At 35.5% G+C, this 20,135-nt stretch overlaps 1 protein-coding gene across 2 annotated transcripts in view; it reads left to right on the top strand.

Moving 5' to 3' along the window:
* The window catches only part of LOC108708431 (phospholipid-transporting ATPase VA), a 77,049-nt gene that overhangs the window by 16,774 nt on the left and 40,140 nt on the right, over nt 1–20,135 (top strand). For both annotated transcript variants that reach the window (XM_018247118.2, XM_041582379.1), the window contains exon 2: nt 11,597–11,801. In XM_018247118.2, the coding sequence (XP_018102607.1) occupies nt 11,597–11,801 (205 nt within the window). The remainder of the gene's footprint in view (nt 1–11,596; nt 11,802–20,135) is intronic.

Below are 20,135 nucleotides of genomic sequence, written 5' to 3'. Positions count from 1 at the left end.
ATGCCTGCTAGATGTGCTACTACTAGTTTTTCATTGGTAGGCGGGGATTAAAGGGGGATTAAAAATTTTGACCATACATCCCCTTTAAACTGTGAAAGTTTTATAACATCAACACCCATCTCTTTTAACATAATTGAATTCTTCATCAAAATATGCCTATATGCCCTTTAGACCATTTTCCTCAATGTGACCTCTTTCTATGTAAATTGGACAAAGGTCATTTCTCCATTAAAAGAGTGTCAGACTCCGACACGTTCTTATGGCCCCCTGGGGCTTTTCAATCAGAGCTGCAGGGCCGGGAAGTAATATACATGTCCGGTTTTGACCCAGACAGCCCAGCATTTTGAAGGGCTGCCCGGGTCACGAAAAACTGGGCAGGATTCCCCCTGATTGACACGGCAATAGCCACATCATAGCCCCGCCCCTATATGTCACGGTCACGCCCCATGTGTCACTGTGCTATATGTGCCAGGACTGCTTGCAAGATTCACCTATTAACCCACAGAGATGGAGTAGATGCAATGCAGGAAAAGTCAAGCAGGCAGGAAAGGGACACGCATACAGTATATAACCTAGTAAGAGGGAGGGAGTTAAGCACCATCTAAGGAGATTTTCAGAAAGCGGATGCTTTTATTTTTTGCAAGAGTGGGTGTGAGATAAGAGAGGCTGATAGCAGTAGTACTTGCCCCCTATAGGAAGTAGTATCCTTCTCCATATGAGGAAGTGTAATGTTTTTTAAATACAATATATTTTACTAACTTGTGGGTTTACATCAGTAATTTTGTGATTAATGGTTATTATTGCCATCAAAGTAGAGATCTAAGCACACAACTAGAGGTGTCACTTTCACTTTAACATTTTAGGTACTGTGGTGTATGTTTTTGTAATCAGAGACGGAACTAGGTGGGTGCGGGGCGTGCGGCCGGGCCCTGGTGCGGGCCGTGCGGCCGGGCCCTGGTGCGGGCCGGGCCCTGCCCCCCGCCCTCTTCCGTGTGGAGCTGCAGTGGGCGCGTGACTGCCGGGGGGCCCTGCGGAGGCCCTGGCCCAATTGCACCCCCTGCTCCCCCGGTAGTTACGCCACTGTTTGTAATTTTGTCTTTTACCCCACCCTATGTTGGCTCCAATGATTAGGAAAAATACTACTTTTGTGTTATTTTATTAGTAAAATGTTTTATCTCCATAATGTATTTAAAGTCAAAGTAAAGTGCCACACCACACTCACACAACTCGCTGTTTGAAGCCTCGGGTGCACGCTGTACTCCTCTCTGCACAGGTTCTCTACACATGAATTAAACAACTGCAGCAGCACTCCGATCTTTGATCAAACGTTTTATTCGTGCAACAACTGCAACGTTTTGGGCTATACCAGCCCTCTATCAAGCCGCTGTTGCACGAATAAAAAGTTTGATCAAAGATCAGAGTGCTGCTGCAGTTGTTTAATTCATAATGTATTTAAAGTAACCAATCTCCCACTAAGCACCAGCAAAAAAGACTCCTTCCTGTAATAAAATAATAATTTCTCCTACATTTAATTCGGCCCTAAATTGCTAGACTTTATGGTTTCAAGCTGTTTTCACCTGACAAAATAATCAAAATAAATTTGATTCTAAACCTACACATTTTTAATTAATATTTAATTAATATTTTGTTTGCCACTTTACTGAGTTAATTTACTGACTTAATTTCCTTAACTCATTTCTCATTCTCCTCTTATTGCCCAGGCCAAATAAATAATTCTTGTGGTTTCTTTGAGTGACCCTTCAAGCACTAAGACCCTGTTGCTTCCAAAAAATGCACAGTATATTGGCAGTAGTGGTGTTCTTCTAATCCAACAGTATCCAGAGACCCCAGGTTATGCTGTCAAGTGTTAAATCTCATTATATTTATTTATCTGCAACTGACCAGAAGCACAAGAGGTGACTGTAGTTCTTTTCTTCCATTTTGGCAAGTATAAATCAGCTAACAGTTAGGGACACATGCTTCTCACAAGCTTTATGCTGAGGAATATTGCAGGAGTGTGCTACATTTCTCCATCTGTAACCTATTACAGATGAAGAATTTAAATTGTGCTTAGAAGCTAGTCATCCAGTGCTTCTAAATAATCTATGGCAAAAGCCTGCTTTTTGTCATATGATTGCTGCTTTCCCAAACTTGTACTTTGAGCACAAGAGCATATTCTGACTTTCAGCCTGTTTTAAGTGAATAAGGTATTGCAAGGGTGGTTTCAGTTTCACTGGTGGAGGAAATTACTGAGACTCAGCCTAACAATGCTTTGCATATAACCAACAATGATACCTCTTCTATCCTGCTGTCTGAATATATTTTGTTCTTGTTTATGTATATTTTGACTCTCTCCAATCTTTATGTGACCCCCTAACAAAAGAGAAAAAAAAAGCCCCATTCTCAAGAGCCCTGTTGGTTTCTAGGCAATAAAACCATCTCCCTCTGGATCTGTCTCCCCAGTGATGTGCATTATGGCAAATTCTTTGGTCTCTGATGTTGCTTTCAGTCGGTCAGGCTCAGGGCTTTCCTGATATACAGTGTATATAGTGACAACAGGTTAAGCAGGTGTCAGCCTTGGGGGGTCCCTGACAAAGACGTGTCCAATTGGTCTAATCTTTTCTGCAGTGGTCAGCTCATCCCCCAGCAGCAGCCCCCGGGGAACACCATTGTTTTAGTGTGGTATGAGTTAACTACTATAACTATAGCCACCAGCTTTGTGACATCCTAGAGCACAGGACAACATTATAAGAACATAATAAGCACCCAGGCAGAGAACTGTGCAACCAGGATTTATTAGCAACAATCCCTTTATGCAAACAGTAAAGTATAAGAATTTAGCTTTAATTTGTGGCCTTGTCCCTAAGGGCAATGGCACACCAGGAGATTAATCACCAGCGATATATATCTATACTTCTGCGGCGACTAATCTCCTGTAAAAGCTTTCCCACCGGCAACAATGTGACTCGCTGCTGGTAAAACCCATGTGTCTCTTCAGTCTTCCAAAATCGTTTGAAGTTTCCTCTTGAGGCAAGATTTGTCCCACACTGTTGCATGACATGATTTTGTGGGTCAGATAAAGTAGTAACAGTTGCTGATAGTTTCTAGGCAGTTTGGCTAAAGAGTAGTGACATTGATTTCCACTGCAGTTTCCCTCTGTGAATAATATGACATTTTATTTCCTCACTTTTTATATCATCTATGCTGGAAGTGCTGATCCATTGATTAAAAAAAGGGGGAGTCCTCCTCCCAATAACTTTCCTTAATGATAAAAACATATAAAGAACATTCCAATATCCACTAATGACACACTTTCAATAGTTTTGTACATTTAATTGTTATTATAAGCATTATTTCTCTGGCTGTTTACATTTTATGAACTTCTGGCTCTGACTCCTGAAACAATGTTGCAAGCCAGCTCATAAAATCAATTTAAAAGAACTGGAAGAGATGTGGCTGTTACATCGCTTTAAAAGTCAGATCCAGAAAACAGTGATAAACAAACACTGTTTTTGACTGCAAGTTCCTTTACATAACTATAAAAACCACTGAAATGTAATGAATATGTTCTTTATACTTACGTTTTCTTTCTTTATGGAAAAAAAGTTTTTAGGAGGAGGGCCTCTTTAAAACTATACCCCCCCCCCCGTTAAAGGAAATGTATACCCCAGAATGAATATTTATCCAGCATATTAAGTTGCCTTTTACCAAACTGGAATATGGATATCACTAAATATTGTCCTTTTTTCATCTTTAACCTTGAGCCACCATTTTATGATATTCTCTGTGCTGCCTCAGAGATCATCTCACAAGGAATGATTTAATCCCACACTTCTTCCTGTCACTGTTAGAGCTGCACGACAGAACTTTGTCCATTTATTGGCTTATGAACTAAAATGTATGTGTGCCCTTGTTTGTGGCACCTTAGTTTTACCCAATGGCATATATGGGTATAGGATGCAGAATGGCCATCTCCCAAAGACCAGGAAATTGATACCAAACACTCAATGTAATGTTTCGGGGGCGTGCCCCTTTGTCAGATGTCTGACGAAGGGGCACGCCCCCAAAACGTTACATCACTGACGAAAATAAACGTGCAGGGGTTAACCCTGCTACACTAGCCATAGTGTTTGCTATCAATTTCCTGATCTAAAGCGGGAGAGGGGCCGACTGCTCTAACCAGCACCGGGCATACGTTACAGGAGAGGAGGGGGAAAGTGGAGCACTGTGGTTCATCTCCCAAAGACTCCATTTTAATCAAATAATTAGAATTTTAAAAAATTATGTAATTTTTCTCTGTATTAATAAAACAGTACCTTTTACTTGATTCCAACTAAGATATAATTAATCCCTATTGAAGTCCAAACAATACAATTGGGTTTAATTAATGTTTAAATAATTTTTTAGTAAACTTAAGTTATGGTGATCCAAATAATGGAAGCACTCCTTATCCAGAAAACTCCAGGTCCAGAGCATTCTGGATAACAGGTCCATACCTGTGCTACTTAAAAAAGTATTTTATTATGAACATGGTTTATTTAGATGAAGAAGTGTTTTACATATGAGCTGTTTATGCAATATATTTTTATAGAGAGGTACATTGTTTGGTGCCATAGTTTTCCTTTTATGAATTTCCAATTTAAAGTTTATATTTGTTCATCTAGCAACTATAAATAAAGGTGTACCCTGACTTCTGTTACATTGATTTGAGTTCAATCCAGAAAACTGAAAGGGATATAGTGAATAAAGTACCCCCTCTTGTAAAATATAAGGATATTATAAGTTACCGAGGAGTTTCATGACCATATAAAAACTCGAGGCCGAAGGCCGAGTGTTTTTATACAGGTCATGGAACTCCGAGGTAACTTCTAATATCCTCATATTTTGCAACTGGGGGTACTTTATTTATTATAATACACAAATTTCAGTGAGTCATGTGACAGAAATGACATCAGAACTCACCGTTTATAACTGATGACATCAGAACTCACCGTTTATAAGAATATAATTTACAAGATATTCATGGCTTTTGTGTATTATAGACAAATACTTCTATGGAATGTGCCTACATTTAAATATAAAACCATTAAAAAGTGTTAATGACTATGTTTTATGAAGTGGTTTACATAAAAAAATGTTTTTAGGCAAGGACCCTTTTAAATGTATTGTATAACATGTATCACCTATTAAAGTTTATACAATATTTGTTCAGCCAGCACCTATAATAGGTGTACTCCGCACACTACTTAATTGAACAGAGACCAGTACACTGCACAGCATGCATCTGATTTGATTACTAATTGTTTTTACAACTTTCTATAAATTATTATGATAAATTGCTAATTAAACAACTATGCATAAAAAGTGTATCTTTTAGTGCAGCAATAAATGATATGCATCTATGGTGCAGCTATTTGTTTTTGTATGCTCAGATAAAAAGGTGATCTAGTTATTCTAATTTACCTTTATTCTGGGCCCTCTATCCATTTCCTTTCCACAAATGAAGATGAAAAAATTTAATTTCAAGAGATTCCATCTTGTCCCCTATCGAATGCTTTTGTCCTCCACTGGATTTTTCAGAAGATTAGGCCATAAAATAGAGGTCTCTTGGATGGCAGTGTGTATTTTTGACTTGAAAATTGATATGCATAATAATGTCAGTCCCGGTGGTAAGCATAGTCCGGTGTAAAGGATGCAAGGCGGACCTTGCTGGGAAGTGATTTGGATTATTTTAGGACATTGTATAACTGGCAAGTTATTGGTGAAATAAAGTACTTGTTGAAACAGGGGTAAAAGAGTTAAAGAGCTAACCTCCAACAGGGAAAGGGGGTTAAACAAATTCAGCTGATTACAGGGAGAGGGATGAAGGAAAATATAAAGATATTATCTTACTGAGGAGTTCCATGACCATATAAAGATATGAGGCCGAATGTTTTTATACAGGTCATGGAACTCAAAGGTGACTTCTAATATCCTCATATTTTGCAACAGGCGGTATTTTATTTATTATAATACACAAGTTTCAGTGAGTCGTGACAGAAATGACATCAGTAAGCTCCGATTTTAACCGATGACATCACTAAGCACTCTTTATAAGGATATCATTAACAGGATATTCATGGCCAAGAAATAGCCTGGTTTGGCTGTAGCCTAAGAGTTAATTTTCCCTTTTTTTTTTTAACTGCTCTTTTCACATAGAAAATCTTTTCTGCAAATGATTGCATTTGTTGACTTTAGTAGTATGTATTTTTAATATGTTATATTATTATGATTATTAATTTTTACTACTTTTGTAATATATATATATATATATATATATATATGTGTGTGTATATATATATATATATATATATATATATATATATATATATATATATGTATAGTTAGTTCTGTACCGTTTTATCCACTGTTGGCACAAGAAAATACAGAATGCCTTTGCACCCTCTTATTTTATTATAAGTATCTAAAGTGCAATTACTATGTTGATTTTTAGCATAGCACAGATAAGTTGTGCTTTAATATCTCTTTAATACCTACACTTTATATTTTATAGAATCTTTTTTCTGTTTTTTTTTTTTACACCCCAATGCTAAATGTCCATTGCTATGTGTATTTTGACAGAAGCCTGTTCTATTTGCTTTGTGTATAATTTGTGTTATTAATTTTTTGTGTGTTATTGTCTTTTTTGGAAGAGAGAAACATGCTAATTGTACAGTTTGTTTCCAAGAGCACATTGGTCCCAGTACATGGACAGGATGCCTTTTCGCTTTCTGCCTTTCCTATTTTTTAAGAAAAACTGTGTTCTGTTTGTTATTGTGATGGACACATTGTGTAAATATTAGCCTTGCTCATTTTAAAGCCAAAAATAGTTAAAATTAAATCAAAATATCAAATGTGCACAATATGAATGCCACCCATGCACATAAAAGGCGTGATTGCAGTATCCTTATCAGATGTGACACTCCCAAATATATTTTTTAAATCCAAATATTTGTCTTATGTACAGTTGTTTTAGCTCAGAAACTTATTCAGTGTTTTTGCAGAATTTGGATACAACCAAATCTTTCTGGCAAACCTTCTCTAACTACAAGGTATGGCAGAATTGTGCCCAGGCCCTTAGGGGCTCCCATGAGCATTAAAATAGTGTATTTAATACCAGAAGAGAATAATATTGGGTTTTCTGGATATAGGGGAGTAGATCTGATACTTTCAGTGGAAAGGGAAAAGAAAAACAGGTCATAGCCCCAGATCACATTTTTAATAACTAGCTATTGTAATTAACTTCTGCACTAGTGCTATACTTTGTGCAAGTGAGGCTTTGACAATTCAGTTTATGTTGTGTCTCTGGATGCAACAGTGATTTACCTGTTCTGGTAGATTGACTACAGGATCACAGTCTCAAAGAGGTCTGCAGCAGGTATCCACATTTGGGCTTTGGCTAAATCTAATCTGAACCTTTGTTCAAATGTGCATACTTAAACAGGGATAATTCTTTTTGAAATCAAAACTACTGCAGTGTTAAGATGGCCATACATAGAGAGACGTCGCCAAACAAGCAGATCACAACAAGAAGAATATGGGCCCAAATACACTGCCCAATAAGCTGGCAGCTTATATCTATCTGTGTATGGGGACCTTCACAGTGGAGGAATCTGGCATGGTTTTTGTATAACGAAGATAATGAACAAAAAAACAAAGTTTGACCCAAGTCAAGGTTTTTTTTGTATCCGTTCAGTTATTTTCAGATTGTTCACCAGAAATAAAGAATTTTTCCAGTTACTTTCTATTTTATATGTGTTTTTACTAATATTGTAGTGTAAAGTGTAGTTTTTCACCTTCTAAAGCAGCTCTACTAGAGGGGGTCGCCGACCCTGTAAACCGTTCTAAATTGATACATTTAGGGGCAGATTTATCAAGGGTCGAATTTCAAAGTAATGGGAGTTTTTTGAACTCCCATAACTTCGAAATTCGAATAAAAAAAAAAAGACCAACCAAAATTTATCAAAAAAATCTAAGGTTTTTTTTTTTTTGCGGGTGAATAGCCCATTTTAGTTTGAATTTGAATCGTAGGAATCGAAGTAACATCGTATTCGATCGAATTCGATTCAAAGTCTACCAATTGACTCCAAATAGGTTCTAGGAGGTCCACCATAGGCTAAAAAAGGTTTTAGATGGTGAATGGTCAAAGTCAAATTTTTAAAGAGACAGTACATGATAAATTTTGATATTCAAATTTTTTTCAAATTCAAATTGAATTAGGACTATTCCCTAGTCGAAGTACACAAAAAATAGCTTGAAATTCGATTTTTTTAATTCGAATTTTCACTTCGACTCTTGATAAATCTGCCCCTTAGTTGATCCATTCTTATGTTTGTCTCTGCTGAGCAGAATCCCTGGGTTAGAATTGATACAATAGTTGCTAATACTCCAGAGATGAAGTGGAAAGTAATTGAAAAAAGTCTTTATTTCAGTTGAACAATCTGAAAACAATTCAACTGAAAAAAGTGCTTAGAATGTGCACAACCCCTTTAATTTTGCTAAGATGTTTCTTTTAAAATGTTTTAAGCAGCACAGAATACGTTATTGTTGCTCTTGCTGTGTGGTGCATTGGTATACATAAAAATGCAGATGTTAATTTAATTGTAACCTTTGGGTGTATATACCTGTAAATAAAGACAAAGACAAAGAGCAGAAAAAATGAGAGAACTGTTTTGTCTGCATTTGACATAGTGTCCTTTGTGTGGGTACTGAGCCCAAGGTAAGATTTGCTGCAGGTTGTTTTTTGCATCTTAAATGTAAAAAAGTGCCGTATATTCTCAGTTGGATTGAGATAAAGACATTGGACTGACACCCACTAACAAACTGACACTGGGACAAAATTAATCTTACAAAAGAACAATGATTCCAAACACAATTCCAAAGTAATTTTTGAGTGGCTCGTAAATGAAAAGTTGAATGTCCTGTAAATGGCCTGTTCAAAGCCCTGATCTCAAACCAGCTCAGAATTTGTGGCTTACTTTTTATAATTGAAGTTCACAAGTGTCATTCAACTTGACTGAAAAATCTGGTGCTAATCAACCTGGAAGATTAGTCTAAATTCTCCTCCAAATAGTAGCACAGCAGGTACATACCTCAAAAATTTTAAATGTATGATGACAATAAATGTTTCAAGTTAACTTCTCAAGGACTTCATTTTAGTATTTTACTTTGTACAATGTATATTTTAGCAATACTTATTGAAGCACAGGTGTTTCATTTTGCAGTGAAACTGAGACTAACTACTACAAATCCAGATATAAGCTAAAGCTATTAGTTAGAAATGCAGCTGTTCTTCATGTCAAGTGTTCAGCAGGTGTATAAATTACATTCACTCATCTTAGACATAAACAGAAAAGAAAATTCAGATGACAGATGAAGTCTGAGATGAGTCAATTGTGGCAGCAAGATAGCAGTGCTAAAAATGATTTTTAATTACATTTATCTGAATAGTTAGGGGAAGACGGACAGCTAAACATGGAGCACGAGACAGACATTGCTAATTATCCCTATACATTGCTTCATTTTATCAGCCATTAGACCAGAATGACATGCTTAGTCTGTTACGCATGACTCTCTTCAAATGCAAAAAGACATTTTAAGTGGAAATTGGAACAGCATTGGCCTCACTCTGTAGGTTTTGTCAGAGGCCATTTGCAAGAGGGTCAGGCCAGTCTGGTGACTGGTGACAAATTTGGTGGAAGGCCTAATCTGTCAATGATGTTATTAGAGCAGATTGTTTAGTCAGATGGAAATTCTGTTACTGCATAAATGGCTGTCAAAGGGGCCATGCCATATCCACTTTCTTTATTTAGTATATACTGTAAGGCACTTATCTTAATGCCTCAGGATCCATTATTTGTCCAGACAAAATTACCTTGCAAAGAATTAAATGGCATTATGACTGCTGCATTTGCATCAGATTGGAACACAGTTGTAATAGTTTGAATTGGGTTTTAATTTCAGATAATATATGCTCCTTAGTAACCTGACATAAGTACCTTGGAGTTGGCCAATATTTGGGCTGTGTGAAAAAAAAAAGAAAATACTAATAATAAAATACACATCCTCTCTATTTAACATGTTAAAACTGCTGCTTATTACTTATCTGACATTTTCATTTTGGATCAGGTATATAGAGGTTATTTACTAAAACTCACATTTTTCTCAAAATTTCAATAAAACAAACTCAACCAAACTCCCACGATTTTACCTTATTTATTAATAAAACAACTCAAAAAATTTGGTTTGGTTAAAGTCTCGATAAAATGGGGAAAAAGTGGAATCATACAAGTTTTTCAGATTTGACTCCTGAATCACTCGATTTTTTTCAAGGTATAGTCCGAACCCCCAAATTTTCCGGATTATTGTATGAAAACTAGCACAGACCATGATATCTTCAAATTGGAAACGGGACTTCTTGAAAAAAATCAAGTTTTCTTTTCCTAAAAAAACCTAGAGTTTTCTCCTTTAATAGCCTGACTAGAAACATTTGAGCTTTAGGAACCAGGAACCATGTTGCTTAGAGGGATTCTGTCATAATTTTTATGATGTAGTTTTTATTTCTAAATTACACTGTTTACATTGCAAATGATTCACTCTACAATATAAAATTTTATTCCTGAACCAATAAGTGTATTTTTTAGTTGTAATATTGGTGTGTAGGCAGCCATCTCAGGTGATTTTGCCTGGTCATGTGCTTTCAGAAAGAGCCAGCACTTTAGGATGGAACTGCTTTCTGACAGGCTGTTGTTTCTCCTACTCAATGTAACTGAATGTGTCGCAGTGGGACCTGGATTTTGTTCTTATTTCTACCAGGCAGCTGTTATCTTGTGTTAGGGAGCTGTAATATGATTACCTTCCCATTGTTCTGTTGTTAGGCTGCTGGGAGGGGGAAGGGAGGTTGTTGATATCACTCCAATTTGCAGTACAGCAGTAAAGAGTGACTGAAGTTTATCAGAGCACAAGTTACATGACTGGCGGCAGCTGGGAAACTGACAATATGTCTAGCCTCATGTCAGATTTCAAAATTAAATCTAAATAAATCTGTTTGCTCTTTTGAGAAATGGATTTCAGTGCAGAATTCTGCTGGAGCAGCACAATTAACTGATGCATTTTGAAAAAAAAAACATTTTTCCCATGACAGTATCCCTTTAAGGAGTGGAAAGAGCAACAATGTGGCAATTAGGTGCTTAAATAATCTTCACACTCAGGGCTCATTTATTAATACTGCGCAAAGTTGTATCAGTGCAGTATCCCATTGTAAGTAAACATATATTTATTTTACTGCCAATTGATTAATCTTTTTAATGACTGGTTATTGCACTGGTGTAAATTTTTCTAAAATTAAGAAATGAGGCCCTGTATTTGCTTAACCTTTTCATGGGTGTCTACAATTCCTATTTGAAATTTAGATACAAAGTCTCAATAAAAAGGCAACATTTTCTGTTAATGAAATAATGAGAATTAAATGTTTAAATTTTAGAGCTACATTTCATTTGGTAAAATGACAATTTACTTGTAAGTATATGTTTTAAAGGTTGTTATGTTTGTTTTGTAGGCGTGCAAAGAAATATCTTGAAAAGTACTGGAAGGAAGTTCAGGTTGGAGACTTTGTACAACTACGTTGCAATGAAATCATTCCTGCTGATATATTGCTGCTATCCTCTAGTGATCCAGATGGACTCTGTCACATTGAAACCGCCAATCTGGATGGAGAAACAAACTTGAAACAAAGACAAGTGGTGAAAGGATTTGTAGAACTGGTGAGCTATATTTCAGCATTCGCTATGCATAAAGGGAAGATTAGACCCTTGTTTTGCTCTTGGTACCAATACACTGCGTGTTTTATTTCTAAAGGTTGCAGTGTCCAAATGTACAGCTGATTCACATCAAATGTTTCCACTAACTATAGCATGAATACATTGTTTAAAAATATTACCAACACTCACAGAATACATGTGACATGCACAGTGTGGAATGTACAACATTAATTTCAGTTTTAAAAAGGATATAGCTCTGTGTGCCACGTTTCAGATAAGTCTGCTCAGTGTTCAGCTTTAAAACATTTAATAAAATATAAAAAAGAACTAATACTTTAACATATATAGTTTAAGGGGCAGATTTATCAAGTTTATGAATTTTGAGGGTTAATAAACCCTCGAATTCGACCCTTGAAGTAAAATCCTTTGAATTCGAATATCGAATTTGAAGGATTTATCGCAAATGCTTCGAACGATCGAATGATAAAATCCTTCGAATCGAACGATTTTAAGCGATCGATCGAAGGATTTTTGTTCGATCAAAAAAAGCTTAGAAAAGTGCTGGGGAAGGCCTCCATAGGCTAACATTACACCTCGGTAGGTTTAAAGTGGCGAAGTATGAAGTCGAAGTATTTTTTAAAGAGACAGTACTTCGACTATCGAATAGTCGAACGATTTTTGCTTTGAATCGTACGAATCATTCGATTCAATTGAATTCGATAGAATTTGACCAATTCGATGGTCGAAGTACCCCAAAAATTACTTTGAAATTAGAATTTTTTACTATTCAAATTCTTCACTCGAGCTTAGCAAATGTGCCCATAGGTGTCTTTTAAGGCTTAAGCCGATAATGAATCCCTTCACAATAAAGGCTGAGGGTACAGCTGATGAAAAACCTCCTGTAATTTGAAATTGCACCTGTTTTGGGGGGGAGTTGTTACTTCTGTTTAGATAGCATTTTGGAATGAATAAATAACTTACTTTTTTTTTTTTTTTTTTTTTTTTGAAAGACTAAAAAACGGCACATTTAACTAATTTTAATTAATTTATTTAAATTTAATTTCTGCAACTGTGCTTATCTTTCAAGGTCATCTGTTATTAAAATCTTCTACTTGTTTGCAAGTTTTGAGTTAAGGCCCCTATTTTGGTCACAATTTGTTATTCTGAGGTGCGTATCATGCATGGTTAAGGTTCCTATGTTTATATTATGTGTATGGCTGATCTTTCCATGTGCTAAATGGATCTAGTAGTATTCTGCAGATAGCTTAATGGTGTAACAAGTTCAATGAATATGTTTCTGAATATACTTTTTTGCCTGTTTTCCTTAGGAAAAATCTTTTATTTAATTATTTTTTTAGCTTAATTGGGCAAATAAACCCGGTTTCAGGTTCAAACTTTCAACAAGAGAGGTATTGAGTGTAAAAACAAAAAGACCATTAAGGGATACGATCATGGGATGCATCGTCTAATAGTGCTGCTCCAGCAGACTTCTTTAATGAAATCTGTTTTTCAAAACAGCAAACAGATTTTTTTTATATTTAATTTTGAAATCTGACATGGGGCTAGAGATATTGTAACTAATAAACTTCACCCACTCTTTACTGCTGTACTGCAAGTTGGAGTGATATTACCCCCCTCCCTCTAGCAGCCTAACAACAGAACTGGGAGGTAACCCGATAGCAGCTCCCTGGCAGATCTTAGAACAGCACTCAATAGTAAAAATACAGGTCCCACTGAGAAACATTCACTAATATTGAGTAGGAGAAACAACAGCCTACCTGAAAACAGTTCCATAGTGCAGCACTGGCTCTTTCTGAAAGCACATGACCAGGCAAAATGACATGAGATGGCTACCTACACACAATATTACAACTAAAAAAAATACACTTAGGGGCAGATTTATCAAGGGTCCAAGTGAATTTGAGGGAATTTTCTAAGTAAAAAAATTAAAAATTTCGAAGTAATTTTTTGGATACTTAGACCATCGAATAGGATACTACGACTTTGAATTTACTTCGAATTCGGCTCGAACTAAAATAGTTTGAATATTAGGATATTCGATAATCGAAGTACTGTCTCTTTAAAAAAACGTTGACTTCAATACTTCTACGTTTTTTTGTAGTCAAATAAAAATACTTTGACTTCGATATTCGAAGTCGAAGTATAGCCATTCGATGGTCGAATTTCGAAGTATATTTCACTTCGAAATTCGACCTTTGATAAATCTGCCCCCTAATTGATGGAGGAATCCAATTTTATATGGTAGAGTGAATTATTTGCATTGTAAACAGTGTAATTTAGAAATAAAAAAACCACATCATAAAAAACATGACAGAATCCATTTAGTGCTTTTTAAGAAAATAGAGAAAATATGGATTTTGTTAATTAAAACAGTAGCACTACATTTTTTAGAACATAATCCTATTCTTAACTGCTCTGATAATAGATAAATCAAACTTTTCCTGAACATTTTCTACCCATAAATACCTGTTAGAATACATCTGTTCTTTTAAAGGGGTGGCTCACTCATACTTTTAGTATGTTATAGAATGGTAAATTCTATGCAACTTTTCAATTGATCTTCATTTTTACTTTTTAATAGTTTCTAAATTATTTGCCTTCTTCTTCTGAATTGTTCACTCTATACATCATATTAAAAGTTAATTGAAAGGTTAAAACACCTTTAAAAGGGATTACATTTTCTGCATAAGTTATATTTATTTTGCTTATATTAAAAAGGGGTGCATAAGTGAATTCTGCCTTTTTAAAGGAATTGTTCAGTGTAAAAATAAAAACTGGGTAAATAGACTGCACAAAATAAAAACAATTTTTAATATAGTTAGGCAAAAATGTAATGTATAAAGGCTGGGTCATATCTGTTGCTTTTGAATCTGAGCTGCACACTGAGGATCAATGCAAACTCACTGAACAGAAATGTACCATGTGGCCCCTCTTCAAGTCGCTGACTAACTCAGAGTTATAGAGCTGAAAAGCAGGAAGTAGTGTTCTGGCTATTATGTTACACATCCAGCCACTCCAGTTGTTATACATTACATTTTTGGCTAACTAACTATATCAGAAACATTTTTTATTTTGTACAGCCTATCTATTTATACAGTTTTTATTTTCACACTGAACTGTTCCTTTAATAAGGGAGCAAGGCACATTGAATAGGTTTCTGGCAGTTTAAAGGGGATTTCTAACTAGTGTGTTGCAGTACCGTTTTGATTCCAGAAGTCTTAAACTGCATATTGTTATTCACTACAGTATATTTTGCTTTTCCAGATTGAATTTCTAAACAACACCCTGTTTATCATTTCTAAGGAAGAATTTTCCATGTGTGATAAAATGTTGATGTTACATAATTTTTAAAGGTTTGGGACACTGATAAGAACTGAACACAGGTTTGAGCACTGTTGCCTGCTGAGTTTTGGGAGTAGCCTGCAATATTGCTTTGTTCCCTTAAAAATAATGTGTCTGTACACAGCAGGCATTAGAACCCAATAATAACATATTTAAGGGCAGGTAGTTTTCCTTGTAAAGAAGCTCTTGCGGACGGAAATTCACACAGTGAACAAAAGCTTCGTAAATAATGGAAATTTTGCTGAAAAGATTTTACCAGCCTGATAAAAAAGTTGCCATTTTATATATTTATAAGTAACAAGTGGTGTATGTACGTGTGTGTGTATATATATATATATACTGTATATATATATATATATATATATATATATATATATATATATATATACACACACACACACACATAGTACCCCCTTTTGTAAAATATAAGAATATTATTATAAGTTAATAAAGAGTTCCATGAGGCTGAAGGCCTAGCATATTTATAGATAGATAGATATATATATATATATATATATATATATATATATATATATATATATATATATATTGAATAAAGTAACCCTTCTTGTAAAATATAAGGATATTATAAGTTACCGAGGAGTTTCATGACCATGGAACTCTGAGGTAACTTCTAATATCCTTATATTTTGCAACTGGGGGTACTATTTTTATTATATATATATATTATATAAGCCAGGGCCAAACTTATAACTGAATCTGCCATATTGATCCTGAAGTTAGCTCGCTCACAGTTTATACTGGTGGGGATGTAGAGAGTGATATTCTGCGACAATTTACAATTTGTTTTCATTTTTTATTATTGAAGGTTTTTGAGTTATTTAGCTTTTTATTCAGCAGCTCTTGAATTTGCATCTTAAGCAACTATGGTCCAAATTACCCTAGCAACCATGCATTGTTTTGAATAAGAGACTGGAATATGAATAGGAGAGGGCCTGAATAGAAGGATCAGTAATAAAAAGTAACAATAACAATACATTTGTAGCTTTACAGAGCATTTGTTTTTTAAAAGGGAGTCAGCGACGCACATTTGAAAGCTGCAAAGTGCCAGACGAAAAAGGCAAATAACGATAAAACTATAAAAAATAAATATTGAAAACCATTTGAAAATTTGCTTTGAATTGGCAATTCTATAACATAATAAAAGTTACCTTAAGGGTGAACCACCCCTTGAAAAGCATAGTTTTTCTGTTTTTAGAGCTTATTTTTGACACCGGTGGGGGGGGGATTCATGAAGAAGTGAAGCATGATATAAAATGTTCTACTTTAGGTTTTGGTAACAGAGCTGTGAATTATGAGTGACAAATACATATTCCTCTAGTGTGAAGAACTGATTTTTCATTATGTGCCTATAAAGTGTGATGTTGTACCAAGCCTAAATTTTGCGGCTTCTTTTTATTTGACCAATTTCTTGATAACGGTTTCGTTATACATGCCTCTCACATAATATGTTTGACTTTTCAAAATTACAGAATATTGTTCATATAAACATAAAAACAAATGGGAAAAAAAGAAGGTTATTTCTGTGCAAGGAGTTTTATGCTAAATTGAGGTTCAGTGTCGCTTGCCAAACTTAAGTATGTTTTTTTATAGTGCGCCCTGGAAAGAACAAGTAACTACAGATTTTCTGGTGTTGTCAAAACATCAACTTTAACCCAGACGCACCTAACTCCTTTCCAGTTAGAGCTATAGGAGTTTCCAAAATGATTAAACAGAAGTCACTTTGTGAGACAGAAATCAATGCCTTTTCTGTGTTATGTTGCCGCACCCATAATTGCTTATGGAATGTTTTACTCATGTCTTCAGTTGAAGTTAAGGGTAGAAGACACAGTCCTAAGAAATGACTATAAGGTTTTGTGTTACTGCTCAAATGCAAAGTTTTTGTTTGGTTTTATGTCATAGTTTGTGATTTTTACAGTCAGAAACCAGCTTTACCTTCCTGGAAAAGCATTTAATATTTTTACATACTTTTAAGAAATGTCGCTGTAAGTATTGCAAACTGAGGTTTATTCATAGGTGTCCTTAAAATCATTGCACAGAGAAAATTCATTCAGTTTTAATATCTAATGCCTTATGTGGTGTGCCTGGCAGCTTTATGTATGATGTATAAAATGTATTTTAATTTGTCTTATGTATATAGAAAATCCTGTCAATGCACCGGCTTATTTCATTGATATTTTATATATAATAATAATTTAAGAAAACAATATTTTTTAATAAAGTAACCTTTAAGTGCCACAGATTGTGCCAATCTGAGTCACTTGCTGGTGGTGAAATTTTCCTTAGTTCCTCTGTGACCGCTTGGAGCCTTAAGCTGGCCAGAGATGCAAATATTAAGTCGTATGAAATGAAGGTTCGTAAGATTTTCGGACCGTGTGTGGATTGTCCCAACATTTTTCGTACCATGGCGATGGTCTTTTACTAGGTAGGACGGGTTAGAAGATTTCTGTTGGATAACTATGATATCTCTGCATGTATTGTCTATCTGACGATATCAATGGGAGACTGTCACAACTATTTGTCGGACACAACTTTTGTACTATTGCCGTCTGTCAATTCATGGCCAGAACATTGTCTGATTTGTTCTTTTTACTACTTTATTTTATCTGAATGGTTAGTTGTAGGTCGGGAGATTGCAGCACACGATCGTGCATCGGACATAAGGATAAAATATGCAGTCTCTGTAGACAAGAGCAGACATGAAAGCCATGAGCTTGTTGTTGTCACTGCAAATATTAAAAAAGAAACAAATGCTAAATACACATTTCCTGTCCCCATGTAATGTATTCTGTGCAAATGCATATATTTTTTCTTTTACTGTGCTTAGCCTCAGAGTGTTTTCACAACCTATTCTATGCTGTTGTCACTGCATTATTACCCTGCCCAATTATCCCCCTGCCATTTTGGGGCACATTGTGCTACACACATACTTTTTATACTTAACACATACAGTATATATACTTTTTGGGGATGTGCAGGGACACACTAACAGTACTGAATGTTTTATTGCCTAATTGTACTGTGTAATTATTTTATTCTGGACATTTCTAGTGCATTATTATGGATATTATGCATTTTAGTTTATTTGCTGTTGATTGCTTATTTGTGCATTCATTGTATGTAGTAATTTAAACAGACAGTTTTGGGGTCTCTAATTGTCATATATTTTGGTACTCGTGTGTGTGTATATACAGGTTCATATCTGGCATCGATCGATTCTGAAGACCCCTGGCATTCCTGTCTACGATTAAAACCTAAGGAGTTTCATAAAAATTGCTAATAAAAGCTTATATTTATATAACAGTAACAGAAGTGTCAGTAAATAGAAAGATTGGTCCACACATATATGGGTCAATCAGTAAATCAATATATATATGTAACGAGGTGCAGTTAAGAGAAACACAAGACACACACACATCAAAGTTTATTTTGTTTTTCCCTCCCAGCTCCATGAATTTTGTTGCTCATTTCTAAATTCTCTTTCTCTTCCCCATTTTATCCACATCTCCTCTCTCATATTTTGTCTTATAACACATATCAAAGTCTATTGTGATACTAAATTCTATAGTTAGTATAGATATGGGTATATATAATTTATGTGAGGGTATAGAGGGGTGTGTGTATGGATGCTGGGTTTTCATTTGGAGGGGTTGAACTTGATGGCCTTTCTCTTTTTTCAATCCGATTTAACTATGTACTGTAACTATGTAACACAAGGTATGAAGACATTATGGGGCAAATTCACTAACCTGTGGAAATTCGCCAGCGCCAGCTTCGCTCACATCACAACACTTCACCAGGCGTAGATTAGTAATTCACTAAAATCCGAAGTTGCGTCCAGGGAGCCGAACTTTGGCAAAGTTGCGCTAGCTTTGGCTAATTTGCATACGGTGAGAAGTTAAAGTTGAATGGACGCATATGTTGCAGAAAATACATTACACTACACAAGCCCGGGAAACCTTAATAAAATAAAATAAAGTTGTTATATTGCCCTACACATGTGCCCAGTGTATAGTTTATGTGTCATATATTAGGAAATGTATGGGGGAGCCTGGATACCCAAAAAAATTGTACGGACTTTTGCAGCCTGTCACCCTGAAAAAGTGAAAGAAGCCAGCGTTTTTTGGGACGTTTGGGACAATTAAAAATTGAAGAAGCACTATACATTCCATTGCACTTCGCCTGGTCTGAGCTGGCTAAGGCAAGTCTGGCAGAACAGGTAACGTTGAGTAAAAGGCGCATCTTAGTGAATTTGCCAAGTAATGCTCTTTCGTGAAAGCAAAACTTTGCCTGGTGTAAGAGTGCGAAGTAGCGCTAGAGTCTATTTCCTTCACTAGCAAAGTTGCACCCGTTAGTAAATCAGCGAAGTCCCAGAATGACGTCACGCTGGTGAATTTGCGCTAAGGTTAGTCACTTCCCCCTTTAGTGAATTTCCCCCTATGTATTAAAGATTAATTTTTTTCTTTCAAAAAGCAAATTTCAAAAAAAAAATTTAAGTTCAAAAACTACTAATCTACTACTAAAGTTCCAAAGTCAGAAACTACTAATCTACTAAACATATTTAAGTGAAAACTATGTATTTTTTTATATGTCTTATTTCTGGCAAATAAGACATATTTTGCCTGTTTCCAGTTAGTTACTATATTCTGAGTTACTGCTCTTCCACATGTGGCATACAGAATCATATTGTGAACAGACTATACAGTAGATTTCATTGAGGATATTGCAAGCATTCTGTGCTTTATCCCCAGAGAATCAAATACATGGATGCAAACAAATGAGCTGGCAAGGAGACTTCCTTTTTATTAAATGCAAAATAAACTTAAAGGAGAAGGAAAGTCATTTTTACTTGTGGGTGCCAAAAGTTAGTCACCCCAAAGTGATCACATTTACTTACCTGGCACCCCGAGCCAGTGCTCCTATCAGCAGAAAATTGCAACAGCCCTAGGTTCT

Source organism: Xenopus laevis, chromosome 2L (assembly GCF_017654675.1).
Source record: "Xenopus laevis strain J_2021 chromosome 2L, Xenopus_laevis_v10.1, whole genome shotgun sequence".
Lineage (NCBI taxonomy): Eukaryota > Metazoa > Chordata > Amphibia > Anura > Pipidae > Xenopus > Xenopus laevis.
Note: the sequence above shows the minus strand (reverse complement) of the source record. Positions and strands in the feature narration are given on the sequence as shown.